At 41.7% G+C, this 14,102-nt stretch overlaps 1 protein-coding gene across 1 annotated transcript in view; it reads right to left on the minus strand.

Moving 5' to 3' along the window:
* The window catches only part of VWA8 (von Willebrand factor A domain containing 8), a 333,534-nt gene that overhangs the window by 30,836 nt on the left and 288,596 nt on the right, over positions 1-14,102 (minus strand). The window contains exon 40 of the mRNA XM_084876526.1: positions 8,055-8,163. Coding sequence (XP_084732652.1) covers positions 8,055-8,163 — 109 coding nt within the window. The remainder of the gene's footprint in view (positions 1-8,054; positions 8,164-14,102) is intronic.

The raw sequence follows: 14,102 nt of genomic DNA on the forward strand, positions 1-14,102 counted from the left end.
AGAAGCAACCAATGAATGTATAAATAAGTGGAACAAGGAATCTCTCTCTCTCCTCTTTCTCTCAAAGCAATAAAAATACACACACACACACACACACACACACACACACATTTATCACAATTATTTAGACCTGATTCTATTTTCTGTTTAATGTTTCCAATGCTCACTGCTATCCTTTTATAATTCAAGTTTCCCATTCTTAAGGAATTTTGATTCCTCTCTTAATTGACTGGAATATTTGTATATATGTGCATATATGTATGTGTGCATATATATATATATATATATATATATATATATATATATATTTAAAGCATTTTCAAAAGGGGTACTTAAGTGATATACATTTTAAGTCTCTGAATATGTGAAAATGTCTTTCTGTCACCTTTGTACTTTGGCTGAGTATAGAATTATTGGGTCACAATTCTTCTCTTCCACCCCCAAACTCCCAAATCCTGTAGGTGGTGTTTCACTAGCTTCTGGCATTCAATGTTTCAGGGAAAACGAATGTAAGATTATTTTTCTTTCTGTGATAGCTTGCTTTCTTGCCTGCTTGTATGTTGTTGTTGTTGTTGTGTTTATTTGTTTTTTATATTTTCTTTGCTTTGAAATGTTAAAATTCCAGGAAGTTGTGGCAAGGTACTTACCTCTTTTCATTAATTTGCCTGCTACTCAGTACAGTTCTCTGACCCATAGATTCAGGTCCGTCTTCAGCCCAGTACAGTTTTCTTTAGTTATGATTCTGATTATTCTTATGTGTCCTTTGGGGAATATCATTGGTCCATTCAGCATCCATTTACTGAGCACTGAGCACTTACCATGTGCCAAGTGCTGTTGTACTGACTGGGGCAGCTCACGGCTCCTATAATATGTTAACTCTCTGCTCTGTTTTGATTGATCAGCTCTCTTATGGCTTTTACCTCTTTATCTTTCCATAATCTGGAACAACAATTTAAGTTTTCCATTCATGTTAGTAATTGGATTTAAGGCTGAATTGATCTGTTCTTTCTACGTTTAATATAGATTTCAGTTTTGGCATTGCATTTTTAGTTTCCTTATAACATTTCCTTATTACATTCATCTCCTTTATTACTTCTGCTGGCTTCTTAGCCAAATCCTTTTAAACCCATGTCTTATTACTCATACTTCAAGATTCTTTGAATTTTGAGAACACAAAGCAGATGTTTTCTAAAAATCTGGTGTTTTCTGAAGAGATATTCTAGCCCAGCAGCATCTTCCTCCTCTCCATCTTGAATGCTTCCTAGTCCACCTCCCTGCAGAACGACTTCATGGATCCTGTTTTACTTCATTTTCTGGTGTTCTTATTCTTGAGTGATGAGACGGCAGCACAAAACTATTCAGGAACAGATTAGACACATTCTCCTTGGTTGCATGTACTCGCCACTTTGTTAGAATTCTCCTTGAAGATGTTAAGCTGATGTTAGCAGTTGAACTAACTCTATACCACTAGCTCAGGCCTCGGCGGGGAAGGAGCTCGAACTGTGGAGCAGTTCGTGTGAGAACCTCATCTCCACATCATTTCTAACTTGTGTGGTGAAGCCATGGCAGGGGGCCATTTGGCATTTGTCTGAGCTAGTCGTCCAGCCAGGTGTAAACTGAGGCTGGTCTGGCCCTTCCCCAGTGTTATTCCCCTGCCAGCTTTCTGCTTGTCATAGCCACTGCATAAAGCCTAGACCCAGCTGCTCATTTCCCATGGCTGCTGCTTTCAGTGCTGCTGCTTGGCAGTCATGACACGGAGGTCGAGTGACCTGCTTCTCACCGGCTCCAGGCTTTCTCCTGCCTCCCTGCTTCTCCAAGTCAGGGATGTTAATGTGATCCCATTGGCCTCATGCCCTTACTCGCTGGTAATGCTATTTCTGAGGAAGGTTTTGAACTGTCTTTGTTGCAATCATTCTTATGGGGCTCATTACACTATATTTAGTGAAAGTTCTTCAAAGCTTCTTGTTCATGTACTCTTCCCTAATTTCTTCTATCATATGGTTTTTTTCACATTTACAGCTTTTTACTGTTAATAATTTTAATGGTCATCCAACAAAGATGGAATTAGATGCCTTTATACAGATGCTCAAACAGCCTGGAAGCCGGGACTATATTTCTAGCCTGCCCTCAGCTGAAGTTGTCCTCTCATGGTCACTGATGCCATGTGCTGAGTGATGAGCCATTCACGTGCTAAGGAGACACTGGACTTTTACTGCTTTCTCGACATGTAGGTGTTCCCAGACATGGCTGTTTTCACCTTTCCTCTCTCTTCACTCTCACTTTAATCAGCGTATCTCTCTTGACTTTCGCTATTCCTTTATGCAGATGACAGTAACATACAGACATCAATGGGGTCTCACCTTCTCTCTGGTCTTCTCTCCCATTACCCACTACGCCCCCATGCCCATGCCAATCTCTAGACCACATGTGTCAAACACAAGGCCCGCGGGCCAAATCCAGCCTGCCAGGCCTTGCAATGTGGCCCGCACCGCGCTGTCATCACTGCACTCCGCTGTCAGTTTATGACATTGTCAGTTTATGACTGTTCAGTAAACCATTCGGCCTGCAATTTAGGCTGGATTTTAGATTTTGGCCCCTTCTCTGATTGAGTTCGACACCCCTACTCTAGACACTTGGAAAGTTGTCCCTTCCCCAAGCAGCCTTATTTAAGTCCTAGTCCTCTGCTTATAGGTTTCTTCTATCTAGACCAGAGCCATCCACACTGCCTTTGGTGTGTGAACACTTGTCACTGGTCCATGATGAAATAAGTAACAGAAATTGACAGTAAGTCTTTAGAAACTTGCATGACAATTTGATAACGTACTTTTATGTTTGTTGAATCTGATATTAAATAATATGGGCTTGTATTTTGTATGTTATTTTTATATCATTTTTTCAGTAATTCATTTCTATTTTATTTTATAAAAGTATTCATCCATGATCAATTGAAAAAAATTCTGACCATCTCTTTATCCTTATAAGAGTTATCACTGAAACCAAGGTCATCCTTCATGGTCCAGCTCAAATGACACGTCCTTTGTGAGTTTCTCCCTAACTGTCCAGCTTGGAAATAGCTTGTTCACGTGTCTACTTAACCAAGCACTTTGTTTAAAACCTTTCTGTGGTACTTACCATATTGTGTCTTCTATTAGCTACACATGTGATTTCTTCCCTAGGTCAGTTGTCAGAGGCAAGAACCATTAGTCAAAGAATTCAGTAAGTGTCTATAAGATGAGACATGGTTATTGGAGAAATGTTTTCCATTCCTTACATATTAGCCAAGTGAGTACTCAGAATAAGGTCGAAGTTCCTTGCCTGGCTCCCACACTGGATGGCATCCTTCTCACACGCGAGATGAGCCATCAGCTCACACCGAGACCACAGTGTCCTACCTTTGTCTATGCGGGGACACTGTTTCCACCCTCTTATTAATACTCATGCGTACTCATGTGCCCTTCAAGACTCAGTTCATGTATCCTTTCCTTCAAAATCTATCCTAGCTTCCCTTTCCTCTGGACTTGCACTGCATTCTATGCATCCCTCTACCTGGACAACTGCCATATTAAACAAATACTCTGTCTAGGTGCCCATCTTCTCCACCCCTCGAGACTATAATCTTCTTGAGACTTTCAATTAAAAAAAAATAAAAAATAAAAAAATATATATATATTTTTAAATTGATTTTTTTTTACAGAGAGGAAGGGAGTTGGATAAAGAGCTAGAAACATCGATCAGAGAGAAACACTGACCAGCTGCCTCCTGTACACCCCCTACTGGGGATGTGCCCGCAACCAATGTACATGCCCTTGACCAGAATCGAACCTGGGAACTTTCAGTCCGCAGACAGATACTCTATCCACTGAGCCAAACCGCTTTTGGCAAGACTATAACCTTCTGGAGGTCAGGGATATCTTACTAATCTTTGTTCCCTCAGGCCCATGCACAGTGTACGTCACATGTCAGTGTTCAAAAACACCTTTTATCTGAACACAAGCTCATTTTGAAGCACAAAAGGCAAAGCAAGACACATAATTGTTGGTTCCTGGCGCTATCATGCTAGCCAAAGCAATCAGAGGAAGGATAATTTAGTTTAGCCTCAGAATGAAATTACTGACTATAGGTCAGAAAAACAATGAAGAGACGATACGGCTTTTTGTAGGAATGGGTATTTTGTTTTGTTAGGGAATGTTGGAATTAAGACATTCAGATTCTGAATCAAGTATAAAGAAATTATTATAGACTCTACTATTCTAGTGAGAAAATTCTTGCTGCTGATTCATAAAAAGCCCAATAACCAAGCCTCTGTTATTCCATAGAGAGTCTAGTCAAGAAGCAAAGGAAGGCCACTGGTAAAAGCTTTCTTAATTGAGAATGATGTACTACACCAGAGGCACGTGTTGAAGCAGATGGTCACTGGGTGGAACAACATTTCCTGCTCCACAAACCTCAGCCCAGCCCCCGGTCACTGCGTGGGCCTGAAGCTGTGCTTTGGAAAGTCATCTCCAGTGATGACTTGCTAGTGCCTGGCCAGACTTTGTACTGGTCACCAAGGGAACACCCACGGTTACCGGGATTACAGCAACCCCAGACAGCTGGAAGTGATTAGTCGATCAGAGATACACAGACTGGCAGAAGATGGCAAAAATGGGACCAAGTCAAAAACCTGCTCATTTTAGTTACAACCTAAAGATTCATATTCCAGATGAGGCCCTGTCTGTTCTGGCCAGTACTGTGTCTTTAACAAATACTGTCTTTCTAAATTGAGCCCTGGATGGCCTACCTGAGAAAAACACCTCTGTGGATTAAAAATAAAAGCACTTGAAGTGGCTGTGTTGGCATCTGGATAACGATGCAAACTGTCTTATGAGTGTGTGCAAGAATTACACATTTTACAGAATGGTAGAGTTGGAAGATAATAGAGACCCAGCAGAGAAAAGGGATCTGAGCTTTGGGCTCAGTCACTTACTTCACTAGCCATGTCTTTCTAATCCTTAACTCTCTCATTATGTGGGAATAAAGTATTATATTTCATAAGACTGTGAGAATTGAGATGACCCTATGTTTCAGTTTCCTTATCTATCAAATGTAGAAAATGACCATTACCGGTTATTGTAAGGATTAACTAGCACAATGAATGAAAAGTACCTGACGGGTGCCTGCCTGGCAGTCCATGCCAATAAATACTGAGGGAGTATAATGAGCGTTACGGTGAAGCTAATTCTGTACAGAACGCTATAAGCCAGGCACTGTTTGAAATGGTTTACACGTATCTTCTGGGTACATCTTCCTAATTGACCTATTCTTCGTCATTCCCATTTTACAGAACCTAGGCTATCAGGCTCCAAAACTGGCACTATTAGCAACAAAGTGATGATGATGATGATGATGGAAGAGAGGTTGATGATGATGCTAATATATGAAAACTGGCACATGGGAACTGCTCAATAAATGCTTAGTATTGTTAAAATGCTCACTGATTTGTAAAGATTTCTAGAAACAGAAGTTCTACATCCATCTTAGGTATCTTTCAAGAATTAAATCACTTTTATTATCTTTCTTATATATTAAACTCTTTCTTGCTATTATTGAAGCCTATGTTTTCTTTCTCAGGTTTCTAGGAAAGAGGGGAATAAAAACCTTCCTGAAATAGTTAACTCTATTTAAGAATATTCAGGAAGCTATTAATCCCAATCCCTTTACATATTTTTATCAGTGCCAGTTTCTTGTTTGCTATCTATTTAATCTTATTGGTTGCTTTTCCTTAAGTCCATTCCAGTTTTCTTTCATCTCTCTGTTTGAAAGCAGAACTAGACACTGTTTTCTCAAACGGTCTCATTCATGTATGTTTACCAGAAGTCCTTCCGGACTACTAACTCTCCTTCTGCTATAAGAAGTCGGTATTAGGTCTGACTTCTCTTCCTGTGGCTGGTCTTGTAAATGTAATCACTTATTTAAAAGGGTTGATCTGGGAATGATATTTGTAAAAGTAACTGTAGCATGGTGCCCAATAAATGCCAATCTAGACATTTACTAACACCAGATGATTCTGATTACCTCAATCAAAAATGTATTCTTGCCCTAACCGTTTGGCTCAGTGGATAGAGCATCGGCCTGCAGATTGAAGGGTCCCAGGTTCGATTCCAGCCAAGGGCACATGCCTGGGTTGCAAGCTTGATCCCCAGAAGGGGGCATGCAGGAGGCAGCTGATCAATGATTCTCATCATTGATGTTTCTATCTCTTTATCCCTCTCCCTTCCTCTCTAAAATCAATTAAAAAATATTTAAAAAATAAATAAATAATAAATAAAAATGTATTCTTGCATCCTTTTCAAAAACTGTGAATCCTCTAATGGCTCATTTGTCCACACAGTAAAACCCAATGTAACTTGCCTGTTCTCACAGCATTCAGGGCTACTCACGATCGGGTCCCCATGGCTTCACCAGCCTTCTCCCCTGCCATTGCCTCCACCCAACACACATCTCCTTAGTCACCCTGAACAACCTGCACTCGCACACACTGTGCCTTGTCTGGAATGTTCCGACTGTTAAGCACTTGGGAAATTCCTTAGCATCTTTCAAGAGTGAACCGAAGCATGACATTCTCCGTGAAGGCTTTCCTCATTCATCCCACAGCATTGTGCACATACTTCTCTACAGAATTTAGGAAGATGTTAGCTTGTTTGTCTTCTTTAAGTTCCTTCTTTGAAGGCAAGGCCTACATTTTATTTTTATAACCCTAATGCCTGTTGTGCATGAAGAACTTAAGAAATGAATGAATGAGCCACATTCATTCTTTAGTTTTAGCACTGTGTCCCATTACCCTCATCACTTTGGCTCTTATTCACCTATTGTCTTGCCCTGCTGCTCAGAGCCACCACCAGTTGCCCTCAAGCCCAGAGCAATAAGCACTTGTCATGTAAGTGACTTCAGAAGAAAATCCAACCATTCGATTGTATACATAGTTCATGTTATTACACAGTTTATACAAAACCTTATGCTATTTTATCTTAAGTAACTATATGCATATGGATTTTTTTTTTCTTAAATGAGCAAATGTCTTAATTCTTACAGTCCCCGGAGTTTGAAATTAGGAGTTTAGTTAATTATGAAACGTTTTCCTCTTCCTTTCCTCTTGGAAATGATAGAATTTTTCCTAATCTCCTGATGCAGTGTGCATTTTTTTTTTTTAAACTGAGGCTTTCCCAGGATTTTGAGTTAAGAGAGTGGATTAAAACTGCACCAGAGAACTTCTAAACCCCAATACTTAGCAAATAATAAAAAAAACAACAACAACACCTCCCTCCCCACAAAGAACAACTACAAACAAGAACCAAAGAGGAAACAGGTATAACTGAAGGTAAGCAACTTCAACCATTTCATGGAAAGGACAAAGAAGGTTCCAGAGTAGAGAGTGAAGAAGCATGTCATGCCTGGCTCCCAGCCCCGTCCCCTTTTCCCTGAAATGTCCAAATATCTTTGCTTAGGAAATACTGAAGCATCTTAATTGATATTTTTTAGGGGAAATAGAAATGTTGAAATAGCAATATTTAGGGGGAAATAGTAATAGTTCTGGGGCAACCAATTTGTAAACTGCAAAAAAGGTAGGCAATATGGGAGCAAGGGGAGGGCGAAAAGGGTGGGGAAAGGAAAAGCCAGGAGGCATAGAGAAGTACAGCGTGGATGATCCAAAATGCTTCTCTGTCTCTCCCGTCAATGACAGTGAAGTGATTTCTAGAAAGAGAATTCTATTTGTGAATTCCTAGCAAAAGGGAGGTGCACACAGATCTTCTATGTGAGGAATGAGGATGTATGATGTCTTCTGGAGTTGCTGGTCAAATTACTGCTTCCTGAATAAGGGGAAAGTGAGATTAACTCTTTTTCCTTGGAGAACTCAACTAAGAAGCCATGGAATGAGCTACAGCTTTACACAAACATTTTGGCATTAATTTTTTCCTGATTGGTTGATTAGGGTTTGGGTAATTTTCTCCTATAGTTCTGGGATCAGTTCAACTTTAGGCCCAGATTGTTTTCTTGGCCCATAAATGGAAGATTACCTGTAAATTATCCAGGATGATCCGGAGGGAGTGCACCTGCCTTCGGACAGCGCCTGAAAACCTTTCGTAAGTTGTGGCATCATATTCACTCATTTGGATCTCCTTCAGCCTGAAATAAAAGGGGCATAAAAGACAGCAGCTGATATCATGTGCATCAGTCTTTTAGTTCCATTCTTCTACTGCTAGAGCTGCGGCAAACTTCAGAAAGGTTTAACGGAAAGTAACCAACTTCAAACACTTCATGAAAAGGATACGGAACAGAGTGGAGAGGCATGAAATGGCTTCTCCAGGCTGCTTTTGAGGAGCAAAGCAGAAGGGGACATCTCAGCGAGGAGGAGAAAAGGAAGAGACTGTCCGGTGGCATGCTGGCAAATTGTTAACACGTTGCCCTCCAGGACAACAAAAGGTCATGCTTTGTAGTATTTGCTCATTTCTGTGGTGTAAATACCATGATGGATTTCAAGCTGCCAACAATGAGTTCACCAACACTGAGTTAGAAAGAAATGTGCACAATTGGCTCTCACACCGTTGCTATATCCCAAAGACGTGCCCGATGCTGGCAGCCAGTCAGATTATGTGGAGGCTCCTAGTTGCTTTATAAGACCAAGGATGTATACTTGGTTGACTAAGTTAATAGGTCAGGCCCAAAGAATGCAATTAATGTGCTGCTATGGAAAATACAAGAGTTTTCTGAAATTACTAATGTACTTGTAATAGGATAATCATATTTTAATACTGTGGCTTTGAAATTCTTCCCTCCCAGTACAGTGCTCCTTTTTTACCATTGTTCATCATTTGCCTTTGCTGTGGCCTGCGATGCACAAGGGGTTCCCCGAACATCACATGCCTGTGCCCGGAGCTCCCACACAGGTCAGTCACCTGAGAACCTGTCCCTGCCTCTCTGCCCACTAACGCCCACAGACTCCTCAAGGCTCAAATCGATGATCAGCTCCTCTGGGAGCCCATTCCAATTCCCGGTCTGTCTTCCCTTGTTCCTTCACGCCGTCACTCTCAGAGCACTTACTACCTGTCCTGTCTCCCCACCAGCCTCTATGCTTCTTTAGGTAATGGCTGGGTCTTTCTCTTCTTTCTATATACAGTGGCTAGCACGTTACCTAGCATATAATAGGTATTCAAAATAAACTGAAATGACCAAAATAAAAATAAGACTCCGAATTATTAAAAATGCAGCATCTTAAATTAATCACACACAAAAGTTCATTCACTGAGAGCGCTTTTCTTGGGTTTTATAGCATCATATTCATAATACACTAAATTGATTACACACTCTTGGAAGTTTCTATAAATGTAACGGTGCGGACACTAGGACACAGCATGGTCTTTTAAACTGCTGCATGTGGTTGCATTAGTGTGTGCACATGTGTGCAAAGTTGGAGGTATGGGTCCCAGGTGTGTAGCTGAAGCTGTTACCTAAAGTATGTTTTTCTCACCTTGGGCTGCAGTGAGAATGGATGGTCTCTGTTGCTTCCTGGCAGGCCAAGCACTGGGAGAATCAATTTATCACAGGACTGAGTGCTTACCAGAATCACATAAAGTTAGGCCTAGACTGCCACAGGGAAGATTTGCAATCCCTGCCCTAACACCCAGCTGGTTAGTTATTGCCAACTCAGGTTTCAAGACCCAGCTGGAAGGCCCCCCCTAAGGAATCTTGCATGACCTCTCCAGTAACCTGATCATACCCCTTCACTGTCTTCCACAAATATCTGCTATAGAATCTATACACTGTATTGCCTTTAATAGCTATATTTGTTTTCATCTGTCATGATGTTTTTAAACTTTATTTTCTACAATAAGAAATAAGCTTTAATACACTGAAATACAGGATACACAAATGCACATATGTTTGTGTTTTAATGGAACCAAAAATTTAATAAAAAATATGTTTACTATTTATGATACACTGATATTCTCTTCTATTCCTCTGGGAGGAGAAATATGTCCTATTTTTTTTTCTGAGTCTGCAGTACCGAACACAATACATGGCACACCGTGGCACTCAATAAATGCTGTTACATAACACTTTGAAAAACACTATCAAAAGAGAAATACATGAAAGTTAAATAATATCTGAATGCTTGTTTCCTGAGGTGACATGCCAAGGTGCCCTTCTAAATTTACTCTCTTTTCTGAAGAACAAAAACAAATATGTGTATAGGACTTGACCTCCTAACACAGGGGTCCTCAAACTTTTTAAATTGGGGGCCAGATCACGGTCCCTCAGAGAGCTGGAGGGCCGGACTATATGAACTACTAATTCCTACTGTAACACCTCGGCTGCGCTCACTGCCCAAAAAACCTGGCGGGCCGGATCAGACTCCTCTGCGGGCCGCATGTGGCCCGCGGGCCGTAGTTTGAAGACCCCTGTTAACACTTCTCATGTTTAGCTTTGGCAATCTTTTAAACCTCTCTATACATTTTCATTGGATGTTATGTTTCAAGTATCAAGGTGGAGAAAAGCTGGGCAAAATGAATATTACAGGATATGCTATCTACCTCTTCATACTTAGGAGGCCAATATGCTTTTTCAAAGAAGAAAGATTAGAAAAAAAAATTGTAGCCATAGCTTATGTTTAGCAGGGAGAAAATATACACATACACACAAACTCACACTTACAGACACTCATACACACACACACTCATTTTACACAATACTCACTTCACACACACATTCACACACACACACACACACACACACACACACACACACACCAAGGAAGGAGCCAGGAAGTTGGTCTTAGTAGAGAGATTGGAATTAGCTCGTTATAGTGCTACTTCTGGCACAGCTACTTTGCAACCAAAACACACCTCATGCTGTTTTAATTGTGAAGAAATCTGGAAATCATACTCCAGACTTTGTAAGCTTTCAGAAAGATCATCTACAAGGTGTTCAAAAGTGATAAATTCTGAAAGATGAAGACTGAAGCAAGGGATGGAGAAAGGAAATAGTTAATTTTAGACTCTGGATCAGACAATCTGCCCAGAGCTAATACTCTCAAGCCCACAAAACTAGCTGAAAATAATCTTTCTGCCTCTTTACCCCTGACCAAAACTGCAGGGCACAGCTGCTTCCCATCCTAGTAATCCGTGTGGACTAACTGCACTCTGTTGGCACAGCATATTCTTACAGGGTATACTTATTGTTATGTAAGAGTCTGGGAATTTAAGTTTTCATTTTACTTTTTCATGTAGGTCAGACTTAAATACTATAATTTTGGATCAATTATGAGAAAAGCAAACATAAGCCGAGATCCATAAGCTAACCTCCCTGTGTAAGCCTGATTAGTTTTGCAAATGGTAGTTGGTACAATTTCCACCTTAAACATTTTTCTAAGCATGTAAAAGTACCTTACTATCTATTTCATCCATGTTTTGTTGGTTAATATTTCTGTGTGCTTCATGCATGTTTTATGCTTCTTGACTTCTGTTATCTGTTCCTGAGTTAATAAATTTTGATATGTAGAAACAGGTATCTAGATGAAATCCAGATGCAAATGAGTGCTAACTCAATGCTGTGTATATATGTCAGGAACCCATCAGTTTATTAGGCAATATTGTGGGCCTCTAGGCTGATGGATAGCTCTGTCTGTCTGATTTTAGCCAGAGTCTGAGTTGAGTATTAAAGGGGATACCATTGCCTCTATGCAGGTGCACATTATTCATTCTACAAATATGACTATTTGCTGTGCATCAGGTTCTGGGTGTAGCTCTAAGGATATTATAGAGCAAAGCACTCTGCCTTCAGGCACTTAGTTAGTAGAGAGGCAACTATTCACACAACTGATGATATATTGGGAAAGAGTGATAAGAACTGTGGAGAAAAGGGACAAAAGCATAAATGAGGCCCTGACCTCATTCTGCATATGCCTACAGCTGCAAAATAACTTTAAAAATGACTATTTAATGACAGTGAAGAATTATTTTTTTATAGACATAATAATATTGTGGTGTGTGTGTGTGTGTGTGTGTGTGTGTGTTAGAATCCTTAACTTTCAGAGATACACTCTTAAGTATTTATGATGAAAAGATAGGATACCTTAGATTGGCTTCCAAATAATCCAGGGGTGGGCACTGAAAGTAAAGCCAGATTTTTCTTCTTGAAGTTGGTCCATAGGGTTCATTATACATGAACCTACTTTTGCCTCACTCCATATGTTGCACTCTACTTTCATTTATGTTTGAAAAGTTCCATAGTAAAAAGTTAAAGAAAAATCTTTAGCAGTACTAACTTGAATACTCATCAAATGGGAGAATTTACTATGTAAAAGTAGAAAGCAACATTTTTTCCCCTTTGTATTTTGCTATGCCCTTTCTCAAGGTCTCCATGTGTTTCTACTTCTTCCTCTCTATCTCATACCCTTTCCCACCTCCTGTCTCTCAACCACTTCATGCCGTTCTCTTTCGCTTGGGCTTAGAGACTTCTCCACAGCACTGCATAAAGGTGGATGGTTTTCTCACTCCTTTCCCACTTTGTCTCTTACATCCTCTAAATTTAGTTGTGCTGTCATCACCGATGCTTCTTGATCTCTTTCACCTGTGGGGCAATGGCCCTCATAGAATCATGTTCCTTAACCCTATCATAGGAATCGGAACAGGCTGAATACTTGTGCCCAAGCACTACTTAAAGGCCTTTCTGCCTCTCCATGAACTACTCATGTGCCAGAGCATCTATCCATCTGTGCACTTATTCAAAAACTAAAGGCCTGGTACATGAAATTTGTGCACAGGGGCAGGAGGGTGTCCTTCAGCCTAGCCTGCACCCTCTCCAATTTGGGACCCCTTGAGGGATGTCTGACATCCCTCTCACAATCCAGGACTGCTGGCTCCCAACCGCTCGCCAGCCTGCCTGCCTGATTGCCCCAAACTGCTTCTGCCTGCCAGTCTGATCACCCCCTAACCACTCCCCTGCCAGCCTGATCAACACCTAACTGCTCCTCTGCTGGCCCGGTCACCTGTAACTTCCCTCCCTTGCCAATCTGGTTGCCCCTAACTGCCCTCCCTGCCAGCCCAATTGCCCTTAACTGCTCTCTTCTGCTGGTCTGGTCTCTCAAAACTGCCCTCTCCTGCTGGTCTGGTTACCTGTAACTGCCCTTCCCTGCTGGCATGGTTGCCCCCAACTGCTCTCCCCTGCTGGCCCAGTCACCCCTAACTTCCCTCCCTTGCCAGCCTGGTCGCCCCTAACTTCCCTCCCCTGCCAGCCAGATTGCCCTTAACTGTTTTCCCCGGCTGTTCTGGTCTCCCGTAGCTGCCTTCCCCTGCTGGCCTGGTCACCTGTAACTGCCCTCCCCTGTGGGCCTGGTCCCCCCCCAACTGCCTTGCAGGCCTATTGCCCTTAACTGCCCTCCCCTGTTGGCCTGATCACCCCTAAGTGCCCTCCCCTGCCAGCCTGGTCACCATAACTGTCCTCCCCTGCAGGCCTATTGCCCCTAACTGCCCTCCCCTGCTGGCCTGGTCCCCTCCCCCCCAACTGCCTTCCCCTGCCAGCCTGGTCACCCCTAATTGCTCTCCCCTGCAGGCCTTGTCCTTCCCAACTACTTTCCCCTGCAGGCCTGGTCCCTCCCAACTTCCCTCCACTGCTGGCCATCTTGTGGTGCCCATAGTTGACCACATGGGGGGCAGCCATCTTGTGTGTTATAGTGATGGTCAATTTGCATATTACCTCTTTATTTTATAGGATTGAGACTGAATATTTACTTGTGAGGTCTTGAGCTTGGCAACAATAGAAACTCATTTGGGGAGGGGATGGGAGAATGTTGTATATCTAATGGTTTGGTTCCTTCCTAAATGAATATCATTTATATGAAATGTAGAATAATATCTTAATTCTAACAAGACCTTTCCTTACAGTATTCCTCCCACTTTTTGTTTGTTTTGAGAAGCTTAAACTGCTTGCATTCCTAAGAGAGTTATCTGTCCTCAGAACCTCCCTGGGAAGCAGGGGGAGGAAGCCACCTATCTCCAGAAGAGGAGAGATAACTGTTCAAGGTCACCAGGAAAGCCAACACTTTTGCCTTAACCACCAGTACACAG

The sequence above is a fragment of the Pipistrellus hanaki genome (assembly GCF_964339955.1).
Source record: "Pipistrellus hanaki genome assembly, chromosome: 3".
Taxonomy (NCBI): Eukaryota; Metazoa; Chordata; class Mammalia; order Chiroptera; family Vespertilionidae; genus Pipistrellus; species Pipistrellus hanaki.